The 16,429-nt window shown below is 30.1% G+C and overlaps 1 protein-coding gene and 1 long non-coding RNA gene across 4 annotated transcripts in view; one reads left to right on the forward strand and one right to left on the reverse strand.

The window, feature by feature from the left end:
- LOC136984485 (uncharacterized) overlaps nucleotides 1-16,429 on the forward strand; it is a 235,093-nt gene that overhangs the window by 80,527 nt on the left and 138,137 nt on the right. The gene's annotated exons all lie outside the window — the stretch shown is intronic.
- Nucleotides 1-16,429, reverse strand: part of LOC136984473 (kinesin-like protein KIF21A) — an 86,276-nt gene that overhangs the window by 33,872 nt on the left and 35,975 nt on the right. For all 3 annotated transcript variants that reach the window (XM_067281471.1, XM_067281472.1, XM_067281470.1), the window contains 7 exons: nucleotides 16,011-16,139; nucleotides 15,564-15,758; nucleotides 12,228-12,343; nucleotides 8,942-9,137; nucleotides 6,343-6,532; nucleotides 5,365-5,431; nucleotides 1,322-1,546 (listed from right to left, as the gene is read on the reverse strand). In XM_067281471.1, the coding sequence (XP_067137572.1) occupies nucleotides 1,322-1,546; nucleotides 5,365-5,431; nucleotides 6,343-6,532; nucleotides 8,942-9,137; nucleotides 12,228-12,343; nucleotides 15,564-15,758; nucleotides 16,011-16,139 (1,118 nt within the window). The remainder of the gene's footprint in view (nucleotides 1-1,321; nucleotides 1,547-5,364; nucleotides 5,432-6,342; nucleotides 6,533-8,941; nucleotides 9,138-12,227; nucleotides 12,344-15,563; nucleotides 15,759-16,010; nucleotides 16,140-16,429) is intronic.

Raw genomic sequence — 16,429 nt, forward strand, 5'->3', positions numbered from 1 at the left:
AGCGAAAGGATTGAGGAAACAGGTTCCTAGTATAGTGAGATGACGGATAGACGTTTAGTTCGTAAGAGATTTTGTTCATAGTTCTTAAGTATTTGATTTGTCAAATTTTCAAAGGGGAATTAAGATTAAGTTAAGCTAAGTAGCTGAGTTTTATTGTCGGGTTGACTTGTTGATTTTCGTTAATAAATTTTGTTTTGGATTATAGACAATTGTACATAGTTAAATTTGATTTACTAATTAAATATATTTGAAACTTTTGCTTTGACTTGATATTTGTCGTTATTCTTACTAATTTTTTTGGTGCATGCATAAAAGCCCAGGCCTGGCAAACTAATCTCGAATTCGCATAAAGTACCCATTAGGTTAACGGAAGTTTTACCGGCCGCAGTTAGTGTCGATTTCCTAAGATACTAAAAATAGTACTTTACAATGTCATCACCCATCAGGTTAATGTTGTCGGGTACACCATAGAAGCACCTGATAACATTAAGAATGCTATCCACACTGATATCATCGGTGCTTTTTACTTCATCAGGCAGAGCTCCTATGATGTGTTATTTTCCAAATACCCTTTATAATGTATTATTTAAGTTTATATTATTTCAAATATATCAAATCAATTTACAAAATAGTTTTTATTGCATCATTTAATATCAATTGATCACTTAAAATTGTTCTGTCAATTGACAATATTTGATATCGGTTAGTCATATGAAACTGACCAATGAAATTGTTTCGTAAATAACAACACTATCAATTAATACTAACTTACTTGTATAACATTTCATAACGTTAAATGACATAAGTTGATATCAATTGATAAAACGTTGTTGTTAATCAGTTGATATGAAATGATACGACTTTATCGTTTGGTCATTTGAAACTGATCGGTTGAAAATAAAGAAGATATTCAATATAAACAAAGTAAATAACTTAGTGACACAGGCCCGCCATAAACGGGCGTGCAAGGCTTGCACCGCACATGGGTGGCCAGGGGGCGGTAAATTGGTATTGCTGGCAAGCTCAGTGTAGGTAGTTGTAGTTAAACAGGGATGGAATAATCGGTATTGCACACGGGCACTCAAACAGCTAGCGGCGCTGCTGCTTAGTGATTATGAATCTATATATTGGAGAGCACCTAGATTTTAGTGACAAACATTATCAATGGACATCAAGATTAATAATAAACAGACATATAACATTATGATTTTAATTGTGTAATATAGATTTTTCAAAAATAACACATATTACATATACATAATTTATCATTAACTGAAATATTACTATATGTTTATGTATATTAAAAAACATAAATACTTACATATTTTCTTTTAACGTTTTAGTTTTCTTTTTCATTTTTCTAACATCTCGTTTTGCTTCTTCAATTAATTCGTATACTGAAGGAGATTCTGTATCCATTCTAATATCATAATGGCCAGTTACTGCTACTGCTGTAGAAGATGGACTTAACGATAGTCTAGAATATGACCTTTGTACTTGTTTTCTCAATTGTGCACACACTTCTTCAGATTCCATAAGGCGAGCTCTAAAATAAATGTTACTTTATTTAGAAATATACTAATTAAAATGCTGTTTATGTTAAAATATGTTATTATTTATTAGAAAAATAAATATTAAATTAATAAGTATGTTATTACTGATACATAACAAACTAATTGCAAAAAAATAAGATAAAATAAAATAAAATTACAACATGTTTTAAATTACACATTAATTTTTTTAACATTTCAAATAAAAGGTTAATAATCATTTTTTAAAAATTATTAATTTTACAAAGAATTTATTAAATTTATCTTCAAAGAATCATTTCAATAATTGTTCTTGTTTGGAATAATTGAAGAATGATTTGTATTATAAATAAGGATAAAGAATATATGTTCAATGTGTGAATGCATAACGTGAGTTCTGCTTTATAGATTCAGAAAACAAGACCTCTTTTGTTTCATGATAGGACATTTACAGTTAGGAAAGCTATAAAGGAAGACTGAAATTATTAAAATCTTTTTAGTATGTTCATGTCAGCAAATTTATGATTGTTATTACAGTATTTTAAATAATAAAACTATTTGTTAATCTGTTAATAAGCAACAATTATATCGCAGTAAATAACATGTCTTCAAATAGAAACCAAATTCAAATTCATCAATTTTTTTTGTTTGTTTTTATTTTCTTTCTTTGAATGAATTTGTTGTAATCTTCCTTGTTGCAAGAACCCACGAGAGCGCATTAAGGGGGAATTCGAACTTACTTTTCTTTGTCCGAGTTGGTCTTTGTGTCGTCGTCACACCGGTCGGTTGTATCCCGGAGCGAATAAATATACAGTAGAGACTCGTAAATTGGCACCCCGGTAATCGGAATCACTGGTAATTGGCACGATTTTCAGTCGGACTGTGTCGTGCTGAATCGAACGTTTTTGATACTAAATTTACTTCTAAAGTATAATTTTCATGTTTTTATATTCTTCAATATATTTATTTTGTTTGTACAAAATGCAGAAATAATTTTTAACGATACGATAGCCTCGATTATTATTATAAAAATTTTCGTTAGGCTTAAAATCGACGAAAATTCAACACGAAGCGACACGCAACGGAGAAAAATTCAACACGAAGCGACACGCAACGGAGAAAAATTTGAACATTGGACAGGTTAATATATTCTTTCGTACATAAACCATAATCGGAACAAATCCCTAATCTGAACAACCCCAGTCCCCAATTGATTCCAATTTTCGGTTCACTACTGTAATTGTTAACTAACTATGTGTTTTAATATGAAAAAGTGTTCAAAACGAAATTGATACAAAAGAATTTGTATATTTATTTTTCTTCTTGAAAGATTCATTCTTTCTGCCAGCAAATATAAATTGTAATAACAAGATTCTTTAATGAAATGGATATTGTTTGTTTATTAACAAATTTCATAAACATGAAATAATTAATATTAATAATAATTAAAATTGATTGCTACAAAGATTAAAAAATTGGCTTTTATTTTGACAAGATTGAGACACGTGTTAATACTAAAATGACCAAATCTAAACACCAAACATGTCATAATGGTACAATACTTTTGATGTTTTGGATCATAATCTGTGTAGTTTTTGAACGTAAGGATGTATAAGAAAGTTGGTTTATCAAGAAAAAATTTGATAGCCTTAAAAGATAGTATTACACTGCATGTGAGAAGATCACAGAAAATCAATTCTAATTGGCTATTGAACTCATTGTTCATTGTGTTTGGGTTTTACACCCTTTAGACTGGGACAGGGCCGGATTATCGAATAGGCAAAGTAGACAAATGTCTAGGGCCTGTAATTCGGAGGGGCCCAGCTTTAGTGCAGAAGATTCCTCTGGTTGAAAACGAGTTACAAATTATTTAAGAAATTCAATAGGACAGAAAAGGGTGTATTTAACAATTGTTTTCTTACTAAGCTCTGCTCGACTGGCCATTACCTAAAAAAAAGAAAAAAAAGGTCAACAGCCACCCGTGCATCAGAAGTAATGTACAGTACGCCACGGGATCTCTCGCGCCATCTGCAAATATTTTTAGGGCCGCGTCTCGTGGTAGTACTGATGTATGGATGGTTATGATTTATCTTCTAAATCTACATTTATACGTTGCGACATCGCATATTCGATATAGCGTTCAAGTTGCTCAAGTGCGAAGATATTACAATTCAATGGTGTTTTATAAAAGAGTTAAAAAGGGTGACACTACGGCGTGACTTGGGGTGATACCACGATATCCGCACCGGGTGTCACCCATGCTAGCTATGCTAATGTCACATTATATAAGATTTATTTAGAAGCAACTTATTTAAATGGGGCCCCAATTTAAATTTTGTCTAGGGCCCGCTAGAGGCTTAATCCAGCGCTGGACTGGGACCATATTGAGCAGTGTCCCTTGCATCACTAAGGTCTATGTTTAGCATGAGTGTTTGATATAAAATGTTTGTTGCTTATGGTTCCAAAAGTATCTTAGTTTTAGTACTAATTTTCTAAAATGAAAATGTCTTCTGCATATCCTGAAATGTAACCATACCAATATCTATTTAAAAATAGAAAGGACAAAGGACTAGAAAGGACAAAAAGGCATAATAATTAAAGTAACCATACCAAATTTGGTTGTATTTAGACTCACTAAATGTCTCATCAGACAGTATTGAAATGGGATAGTTTAATTACAATCACCTGATATATAAAATTATCGTTACATTATGATCATCTATAACAGAGTAATAATGGATGCTATTAAACAGATCAATGATAAAAATAAAAAAAAAATAGATAGATTTTAATAATAATAATAATGATGATGATGTTGAAATTAAAAAATTTTAATTGTTTTTTCTTCTCTTTTAATGGTTAATAAAAACAGATAGATAAGAAAATGTTCTTATAACATGTAATAATATAATATAATTTACTAATTTTTAATATCTTTATACAGGTATACCTCGCCTTACGTCAGTAATTGGTTCCAGGAGAGGCAACGTAAGTCGAAGAATGATGTAAGCCGAATTTACTTGTCACTAGGCTAAACCACAAATTACCATTCCCGGTTCTGTATTTTATTTATAAATGTATTTTTAATAATATATGGTCAATAAGAATCTATTTTAAGCTTACAAACAAACAAATTTTAGTTTTTAATACAGTACAGAAAAAAGTAATCTAAATTTACGAATACATGTGTACGTACAGTACATACTTGTAAATGTACATGTTTACAATTTGGTAATGTTTACAGTACATCGCGGACTCTTTATTTGTGAATGTGGTTTCTCTAAGACATTATAAAATAAGATGATGTTTTAAGGTTAAATAACAAATACAGTTATTAAAATTATTTTGCGATAGTAGAAAATAGACTAATTTATGTTAAACTTACCAATATCGAGTGGCTCTGACAATGACGCCAAATGGTAAACATTGGAACTACTGTGGAAAACGCCAATAATGAGCACTTAAAGACCGCTAAATAAGACGACAACACAGAAACACAGATGTTTTCATGTTTCGTTCTCTAGGATTTATGATGATTATATTAACATTTACTGTAAATGTACATATTTTAATATGATTTTATGTGCTTTTAACGCTTTTCTAGTGATATTATGACTTCGATATTTGTGGCGGACGGATGTAAAGTCGAATAAAATGATTTAAACTTGATTTTTATTTTTTCATGTACTTTTTTGACAAACGACGTATAATTGAGAATGACATAACTTGAGGTATACCTGTATTTATTTAATTTTAATTACACTACTAATTTGTTAAAAAGTAAAAAGAAAAAAATATTAAAATTTTCAATAAATAATAAAGAAGTTTCCATTACCTTAATTCTTCAATTTCTTTTAAATAGTTTTGAATCATTTCTGTAATATCAGATTTGGATTCTGCATCTAAAAAATAATTATTGTAAAAAAATATTTAAATTCAGTAAGTTAACTTCTTCAACAAAAATTTTTACTATTATAAAAAAAAATATTGCAAACATTTATTACAAAATTAAAAATAAAATATTGAAAGAATACAACAAATATTCTTAAACAAAAATGTCAACACAAACAAATATACTAATGAATTTTACTTTACTTAAGTTTTATATCTGTTTATGATAAAATAAACAGATATAAAACTTTAAATTCTGTTTTACCCAAAAACGGGGAAATTATAAAAGCAATATCAATATATAATCAACGTACAGCCAACACAAATATATAAAAAGCAAACCATAAAATTTCCTATCTTAAATTAAAAATCGAGCAATGAATTACTTAACTTTTCCATCAAAAAAGTTAAAATTGTGTGTGGCACTATCTGTTATGAGATGTCATTAAAAAACATATTATATTATTAATTATTATAAAATGACAAAAGGCTTAATTTTGAGGGTAGTGACAAGTTTTATAAAAAACTGTAATGTTAATAACGAGTAAAATCTTCTTCAAGTCCAACCCTATTGGAGATATGATACATGACTCCCCTCTATTTCCCTATTCCCTTGACATTTAACTGCTAAAACTTAATAGCATCAATGCCCTTAATATGCAAACTTGCCTGCAAAATTTCAGAAATTTTCAACAAAAGGCACAGGAGTCATTAAGCTTTGATTTGAATAAATAAAATTATGTCCCACCCCTACATCCGTATATGCAAAAAAAAAAACCTCTAGCTTTTTTGCATTTCTTGACATTTCAAGGTCTCGTGAGTAAGAAAAATAAAAATCTTGGGGTTCGTTTTTTTGACTGATTCCCATACCGTCTGCTTCCTAAATAACAGCTGAGAAAAAATAAAAATTTAATAATTTTACCTGATGTTATCCACGAACCAGATGCTTTCTCAGCAAGTAGTTGTGTATTTCTGATTGTCAAGCGTTCTACTGTTTCTTGGAGAGCTTTGATTCTTGTTCGTAGATTATTATTTTCTGTTTGTAGCATAGTATTTTCATGAAACATATCGTTTATTTGTTCTGTTCCATCTTCTCCAACTATTCGTTTACCCTTAATAAAAAAATCAATATATTTAAAAAGTTAATACATTTAAAACATAGCATTAGTATTATAGTTGTCTCACTTATAGTAGTGATGGTATTAATTACAATGCTTGATTATTGAAAGTTGAATTATCATTAAATTAATGTTAAGATTTTATAATAGAATAACTTTAACGAAACATTTTAATGCATTTGTTAGTTTATTTTTATCTTTAAACAATTACAAAATTATTAAGGATAAGACAATTGTGAAGTTAGCCAATTAGCAATGAAGGATTGTACAATCATATAACTGTATACTTAAACATTAACTAATTATTGCCAGGTATTTTTAAAATTTAGTTTTTATAGAGCTTTTTTAATAATCTAGCCAATTTTTTAAAATGTGAATTATATACTTTCTTGGCAGTTCTATATGATGCCATTCTGAGCAAACAGTAAGGTGACCAATCGTCCTCCTTCTTTTGTAAGGTCTGTCTTTTCTCGAAAAGTGTCCTCCTACATGTCCTCTTTTTCGATATTTGAAGACTAATCCAAAATCTTTGTATTCTATCGATGCAGAGCCGATCCATTGCACGTGATGTGATGTGTTTGTATTTGACATGACGATTCATCGAGGCTTGGTACAATGCAGCGAGATGCAATTATGAGACGCATGCACTCCACATGGAAACCTTGAGTGTGTGCACCATATGCAAGTGACTTTGTTTACTTCTTACCAAAACACGGCACAACACATATGCATGAAGTAGAGATTATTATATTGTATTATTATTGCAATGAATAAAATATTTCATTTATTTATGATATTTTTTCCTTCAATTTATTTGTGTCCTCCTTTTCGTTGTAAAAAAATTGGTCACCTTACAAACAGGCACAATGACTAGTACTTCTGGTAGTTGTATTTTTCCATTATTATTTGATTACTTAATTGAATTATGTCATAATTACTTCCATGCTTTAGACATCCTTCCAATTGCAGTGTAGTTAAAAACAAACAATATGTAATAACAATTTACTTGTTTAAAAATATAAAATTTAATATTTTAATTTATTAATTTAATATTTTCAAAACTAGACAGACAGTGCCAAAAATTAATTGGCCAGATGTGGTAATTGGCTGTGAATGAGAGTGAAACTTATTCAATAAAAAATACATATTACTAAAAAGTTATTAGTACCGAACTAGAACATTTTCAGTTTGAAAACAAAGATATAAAAACCTAGCAGTTTCTAATGAAGTTGGATGTGTTGCCATTATTTTTTTGAATTATTGTTATTAATAAAGTTATTGTTTCTCTAATCATTATTAAATTAACATGAAAAAAATAAATGATTTTAAATTTAAATAGTAGTGGTGTTTTTCCAATGAAATGATTATTTACTGATTACTCCGATTATTGAAGAATTAATTTTCACTTGATGATTAATTGGTGAAAGCGTCAATTAACACAATTAATAATTAGTAAATTAATTGGTACATCTCTGAAAATTACATGTATAAACACTATGTTTAAAAAATTTCATAATGTACACATAGGATAACAAATGATACAATTGAAATTTACTTATTAACAATTTCTATGCAAGCAAAAATGTTGGCATATTAGCAAAATAAGTCAAAATTATATACAAGGTGCGTCTGAAAAGTTCAGTGAATGTTCCCATAGTTGAATAACCGTGCTGGTTAGGATGTTGTGCTCACACAGACGTAGTGAGAGACTTGCCAACTAGTGCCCCCTACCCTAGCGTCGAAATCACGGCAGTTAAACAGAAGTGCACTCAGCAAACAATGCAATGCAGTCAGTGTGAGAAGGAGTGTCACTGCGAAATGGAGAAACACGTGAACATTACGGCACTTCCTCGCTACACGCCAGGTGACAGTTCTTCAACACTCTCCATATTCTCCAGATCTGGCACCTGCACATTTCTTCTTGTTCTCCGCCTGAAAGGCCTACGCTTTTCCGACATTGCGCAGATCCAACAACGTGTGACAACGGTGCTTCGTGCAATACCGAAACAAGTGTTTGCTCACAGCTTCCAGCAGCTGTACAACCGATGTCAAATGTGTGTTGTCGCTAATGGCGATTACTTTGAATGCCAGTAAATGTATTTTGTTTGTATCTCCTGTTTCCTTTATTTTATGAGACCATTCACTGAACTTTTCAGACACACCTTGTATTTGTCATGCATAGCAAATGCATTAATATTTTTAGTATAGGGAAACTCTTCAAACTTAACTATTTAATAGAATGATGTATCAAAACTGATGAAATGTTATATACACAAACAAAAAGATGCACATGTGTACTTACATTTGTTTTTGTTTTTCAAAATCAACTATTTTAATTAAAAAATAATTCAGCCCAAAATAATTTTTATATATTCTCATCTTGCTAATTATTAACTAACTCACTTGTTTATACTCCATTAATTCTAATTGTAACATTTGTATTTCTCTTCTTAAAGCTCCAATTGTTTGACTTGTTTTATCCTGATTGATCATGACTCTGTTTTTAATATTCTTGGCACGATTGGCATATTTTAAAGTATTTAACGTTTCCATAAAATCACGATCTGACGGCGACACACAGGCAATCATCAAAGTTCGACTGAAAAGAAATAACAAAAAGATTTTTTAATGTTTATTTACAGCCTTTTTAATGCAATTTATTAATGAAATTAATACTTTATATATAAAAAAATAAATCAAACAGTTTATATTATATTAATACTTCCCATTACAGAATAACTTAAAAAACATTTTAACTATAGAATTAGAATATACAGTAGAGCATCGATTATCCAACCCCCGATTAACCGACTGCGTTCTAGTCGGCAAATTCAAATGTCCGCTAGTGATGTGGCGCTACGATATTTGGTTATGTCTTGGCTACTTTAATATTATTTTTGTTAAATTTTTGCATGTTTTAGCTGGCAGCACTGGCTCAACCATAAAAGGGAGGCTAGTATTTAAACTAGGCCTAATACACTATACTAATAATGTATTTTTTCATACTTTTCGGTTATCCGACCAACCCCAGTCCCCAATTAAGTCAGATAATCAATGCTCTACTGTATAGCATATCCGATAAGTCTGAAACTATATGAGTTATGTTGATCTTTGTTTATTCTTTTACAGGTAAAACATCCTGCTTAGTAAGGAAGAATTAATTCAAGTAGGCACAAAAAACCTTTCACACTCTGTTTCTAGCAAACAAATTAATGAGCACAAACGTTTTCGGCCGTTTTAAAAGGCCTTCTTCAGGTGCACTGAGGACGGTTGGACGGTTTTGTGCCTACGATTTTAAATTAGTTCTAGCTTTGTGTGCAGAGATTAGAATTCAAGTAATTCTGATGGTGGAGAAGTGCAGTCAGATTGAAGTTGTTAAAGAATAATAAACAGCCTGGATGCAATCTGTTAGTCTTTGACAACTTCTTGCTGATTGTAGATCTCACCATCAAAATAACTTTAATTCATTCTTTCTTAATCAGCACCAAGCTTTACCTGTAAAAGAATAAACAAAGATCGACATGATTTCTATGGTTCCTGACCTATGGGACATCCAATATTACAAATAAACTGTCTTCCAGTTTAAACAGTAAAAATAAACACTAATAAAAATTAAAATAAGAATTCAAGTACTTTTGTTAAATACAAATTATCATCATCAGAAACAAATTGAAATAATTGAAGGCTCATGTCAAAATGTTTTTCCATTAGCACACCTTTTTCATTAAGTGCCTCAAATGCAGCTTATAAAAAGCTGTGTAATAAATAAGTAATAAGAACATTGGTTACAAGAGAAATATGTATTTTAAAGTCAGAACCTCTAAAACATCACGAGGAAAAAAGTTGCACGTAGCATGTTCGCATGCAACATTTTCATTACACATAACGCTTTATCATCATTTTTTAAAGTATTTCATGATGAAAATGACCAAAGTTTTGCAGAAATGGCATTTCTACACTTTTAACTGAAATCAGTCTTTGTCCAGTCAATTTAGGGGTTTTACAGTTTTTTGCATTTTTCTGGAAATATTACTTTGACTAATTTCATTATTGAAATTATGTCAAAATTATTTCATTATTTTGACTGATTTCATTATTCAATAATGAAATTAGTCAAAATAAACCTGGGTTTCTATGTACAATGTTACTTTGACATTTGCAATGTTATTTGACGCAAACCTTCAATTATTACCAAACTTACAGAAATAATTTTAACAAGAAACCAGTTGTAATTATTTGGGTTAGTTTAAAATAGTGCAAAAAGAACATTATACAAAATACATTAATCAATATATAATAAATACGGTTGAAGAGGGACAGAAAACCTGTCCAAAATGCATACCAATGCCTAATAAACCTGTATCTCTGACTCTGGTGTAATTTTTCCAACTATGTCAACATTGTGCGATAAGTCACCATAGTAGCCAAAAATTAGTGGGTTCAATATATCTCTAAAACTGGGTTATTGTAAATATACCACTCAGAAAACATATGTACGTTTTTGTCTATTTCACATAGACGAAAATTTTCATAAGAATTTTTCTTTTTTTCGTGTCCTGAACTGGTGATGGTTTGGTGAGTGGTATAATTAGTGGGTTATCTCTGTTTAAAAAACAAGTTCAAAGGAGATGTGGGTAATGTGATTGGGAGAGCTATATGCTGACATTAAATAGCAATCACAGACTAACACTTATAAAGCAACAGTTTCTCCCAAAGTTGTGGGTTACAAGGGAGTAAGTTATGTAAAGATTTTGTTTTGTTCTAGTAATATTCTGCAGGTTAATAATGCTGTACATTATGATACACTAGAAAATACAGTAATAATTTTAAAAATGCACTATAATTTTAATTTTTTAAATTCATTATGTAAACATATATAATCAAACAATCAAAATCTAATTTTTTTTTTTTGGCTGAAGTTGAAAATTTAGGTTTAAAAATGTAGAAAGTTTTAATATTATTATATTACATGCATAAATAATAATGAATAACAATAATTATGCCAAGAATTTACTATACAATTTTTATCTGTAATCTTTATTTACATAATTACTTTTGTATAATGAAATACCAACGATTGCCTTAAAAATCGGGCTATAAATTGGCTAATTAAATGATTGATATAAAGTAATTTGTTACTAGAGGTAGACGTTAGGCACCATCTCTTATTTAAGTTAATAATTATAATTTGAGTAAATATTAAATAAATTTAGAACCTTCTGGAATAAAAGAACCGACCCGAGGCGGGGCTTGAACCCGCAACCTCCGCTCGCCGTGTGGTGCGCTTGCCAGTTACGCCACCTGGACCCCGAGCGAGTCCTCTCTTCCAGAAGTATATTAATTTAGATATAACCTTACTTGGTTAAATACAGTACCGGCTGGGGACGACTCCTATGTCCACAGCCCAAGTAAGGTTATATCTAAATTAATATGCTTCTGGAAGAGAAGACTCACTTGGGGTCCAGGTGGAGTAACTGGCAAGCGGAAGTTGCGGGTTCAAGCCCCGCCCCGGGTCGGTTCTTTTATTCCAGAAGGTTCTAAATTTATTTAATATTTACTTAAATTATAATTATTAACTTTGATAAGAGATGGTGCCTAATGTCTACCTCTAGTAACAAATTACTTTATATCAATCATTTAATTAGCCAATTTATGAAATAACTTAAATATATAAATTATATATTTTTACCTGTTTCCTCCCAAAGAATCTTGTAATAATCTTGTAAGTTTTGAATCTCTGTATGGGATATGGGTAACTTTACGAGATTTATCACCAAGGGCTGAAATAACATTTCCAAGAGCCAACTGAAAATGAATTAAATATTTTAAAATTTTATTTAAAATTGTTTCAAAGATTCATAACTAATGGCTTCAAAACTGAAACACTTGTTATACTATTTCTAATACTAAGTATTACTAAAAATTTAAATAATTTCATTGCTAATGTTAAAGTTTAAATTTTAAATTTCAATTTATGCTATTTCACAATGAAAAAAATAACAAATGGAAATAATTAAATTAAAAGTCTAGTTTGGAATTAAAATTTAAAAAATCCAAAATAAGTCATATATTTAAATTTATTATTTTAGATATAGTTTAATAATAAATTTCCTTTATGTATGATCATTGTTCTATGTAAACTCTTTTATTCTATGTAATAACTGCAATCTGTATGACGGATCTGGAATATATGCAGTTAGTATTCCATATAGACTCGCTGACATAAAAAGACTATGCACCGAAATCCCTCTCGGTGTATAGTCTTTAGAACAGGAAATTATCTTTATTAGTGTAAATGTAATGACAATGATAATAAGGGATATGACAATATCATAAAGAAAGGATAATTTCCTGTTCTACAATGGTATAATTTAAAGGAATCTTTAGTACCTTGCAGAGTTTCATCTTGTAGATATATGCAGTGATACAGTTGGCTTAGAGGCATATAAGCACTGTACGCTATCCTATGACATATTGCCCACAGATGTTGCAATTGTGATTCCAGATCCTTCATACCTGTATGATGGCCAAAGCTGGCATTTTATCTAATTTCACGAATGCTCAATGGGTAGCAACCTAGTGATCAGCAGATCAAGGAAGTGTGGCAACATGATAGACACACATTCTTGGTAAACCTAGCTGGGTGAACCAAGCATTATCTTGCTGGAAAATGATTGTTTGCAGCCCTACCATGAAAAGGAACATGAGATTGTAGGATTTCCTGAACAAATTGCTGTGCTATCAATATCTCTTGTATCACTACTAGGTATGATCAACTATATTGAAATGGTTCTCTAGACCAGCATGTCAGTAGTAAGGACAGTGTGCTGATCAACAGTAAAGGAAAAATTGAAGCACTCACCAGTGGTCTTCCACACTTTAACATGGTGGTCATCTGTTCCCAAACAGATAATTTGCTAATGATTAATTTGCTAATGACGTGTTGCCAGTTTGTAACAGTTAATCCTTCTCTATCATGACATCTCTGCAAATGAAGCCGACAATGTTGGAGTGCTAATGGCAGAATGTAGCAATCACAGTGCATGCAAATTTATCTCTACTAGTCATCTGCTAATGGTATGGAAAGAGACATGATCTGTAGTGGACAAAAACATCATTTGTGCTTGTTTCATGACTAGATAATCATCTCTTCTGGTAGTCTGTGTTGGGTATTCAGTGCCTGCCTGCTGTGTTTGTGTGTGCCCTGATGTATCCATTGCTCCTAACATGTCTTCACAATCAGTTCAGAACTGTTCAGATGTCAGATAACTTGGCAAAACAAAACACCTTGCTTTCCTTAGCCTAATGATGCAGTCTTTCTCAAACTTTGTCAGCTGTAATGTCTTTGACAGTATCATACTGGAATGGCTAACATTCAAAGAGCTCCAAACAACAACTACACTTAAAATCATGATCACAGTGAGCCTCTGTAAGCCATTAACATCAAAATGTTACATTGTGTTACCACATTTATAAACATCTCAAAACCCAATAGTTATATTAAATGCAGCTTTCAAAGCATGTCTAGTTATCCGCCAATGGTACTTAGACTTTATTGCATGGTTTTTTCTATTTTTAATGAATTTATGTAAAATTATCTTTACGGAATTACAGAAAAGACTTTAAGGAATACACTTTCAGAGTTTTCAAAGTGTGTTTGGTGGTAAAATTTCAAAATTTTAAAAAAAAACAATTGAAAAATTATATTTTCTAGTGATCCAAGATCCTAAATGAGGGGTAAAATTCAGAATGCTCATGTGTGATTAAGTCTTAAATAATTATAATTGAAAATTTAAAGAGGTTCTAAAATACTGGAAAAAATGACTTTTACATTGAATCAATGTTAAAGAAAATCATAACCAAAACATTATGCTTTTTTAAATGCAAATCATCTATCAAGTTTTGAATAAAAGAAATCTATATTATATACAGTAATTTAACTGATGTGGACTAGAGGAACAAATTTCTCTTCTCAACATAGATCAGCATATGTTCGTGATATTTAAAATTTTAATTCTGAGATGACAAATTTTTAACGTTTTTTAAATTCAAAATTTTCTGATAAAAAAAAAAAACATTGAATTTAAAAAAAATATATTTTTCAAATAGATTTTCTATGCGAATAGGTGTATTTTGTTCAACATGGCTAAACTGCTATGATGATAAAAATTTGTTTCCATGTTTTATTTTATAAATTTTATAAAGAATTATACACGTGCATACCAACAAAGTTTTAACAAATTTTTTTATTCATTATAGTTCACATTTAGGTAAATTTTGGTGCAGAGCAGTTTCTTATAACAGATTTCTAATAGGAAATGTGTATGGTCTTTATAGTACTCTTATTTGTCGAATTTGTAACAGAATTTATTACAAATATTTTTTCATAAAAAAAGATAGAACTAATAATTTGAAGTAAAGATTTCTTATTTATAAATGTACTGAATCTGAAAACTTTTCAATCAGTGACTTGTTACAGAAATGTCAAGTTAAGCAATTTAAATTATCATTATCTTGTAAATACAGTGGACCTTCATTATAGCGCTGCTCACTATACCGCGCACTCGGTTATAGCGCAGGCGATGTTCGCGACGCGATAATCTCAAACACGTTTATACAGGTCCGTGCGGCGTTAGTGAGTAGCACATTTTATTGTTACTGCGTATTGAGTAATTGTGTATGTATTGAGTTCCTGCATGTATTTTGAATAGTGTTTAATTATTGTATGCATGATGAGTAAAAGAAAAGCTTACAGTGTGAAAGAAAAGCTTGACATTATTGCTAAAGTAAAAAGGTGACCCATGTTACACCGCGCCACTTGGTATAACGCGGTTTACCTTATAACGCGGGTGTTGTTTCCCGCCCGACATGCACGTTATATCAGGGATCCACTGTACATGCCATTTAATTTTGTTTTATATTTTTGTTTCAAAATAGCTTTATAATAAATATAAAAAAAGTTAAATGTTTTCTCTGATTAGATTTGAAATTTGAAAAAAATCGAAAAAATATTTTATGTAATTACCAAACCACAATTGATGGAAATGCCTTCTTTTGCTCTTTCTCCAGTTGCTCCTGTTCGTTTTAATCGTTCAGATCCCGCCAAATCAACAAAGTGAAATTTTGCTGTAAGTGTTTCAAATTCATTTAGAGGTTCATCTACTCCGTCGACACCTTCGTCTTCTTCTAAATCTTCTATTACCATATGCCCCCCTCCATTCTTAAAAAAAATTAAACTGTTATGTTATTTATTACATGTTAACTAATTAAATAACATAAATGCATTAATAAAACTTTTATTCTCATTAATTATCATTTTTGTATTCACTTGGCTATAAAAATTCAAATAACTAGGGACAAAATAGAAAAGGATAGGAATAAATTAAACAATATCATTTCAATTTACTAAACTGAACAGTTGGAAGTTAATTCATTTTTTACTTTTTAAATTAAAGAAAATAAAAATAGAAACCTTTAATTTAACAATTCTTTGTTGTTTAATATGTAAAGTAAATATGGCATGAGAACGTGATGACTGAGCATTCATTTGAGTACTAGCAGTTGTTCTAGATAAAGCTCCAACTTTTAAACATTGAAGAGTCTAAAAAATAAATTTTAAGAAATTAGAATTAAAAGCTACTAGAAAAATTCTGGAACATGAAAACAAAATAAATTTTAAATAAATCACATATATTGCGTTAAGTATACTTATAAATCTTTTAATGATAAGACATATGTTTTTAATTAAACTATCATTCACTTCTTCATAATTTTTTATAAATAACATTCCAATTAAAATAAGATGAGAAATATATTAGTGTGTCTATTGTATGACAATAAATAATAAAATGATAGTGATTGTTGTATATTGAGAATTTACTTTATTATAAT

This window comes from Centruroides vittatus, unplaced genomic scaffold (assembly GCF_030686945.1).
Source record: "Centruroides vittatus isolate TY-2023 unplaced genomic scaffold, ASM3068694v2 contig_920, whole genome shotgun sequence".
NCBI lineage: Eukaryota > Metazoa > Arthropoda > Arachnida > Scorpiones > Buthidae > Centruroides > Centruroides vittatus.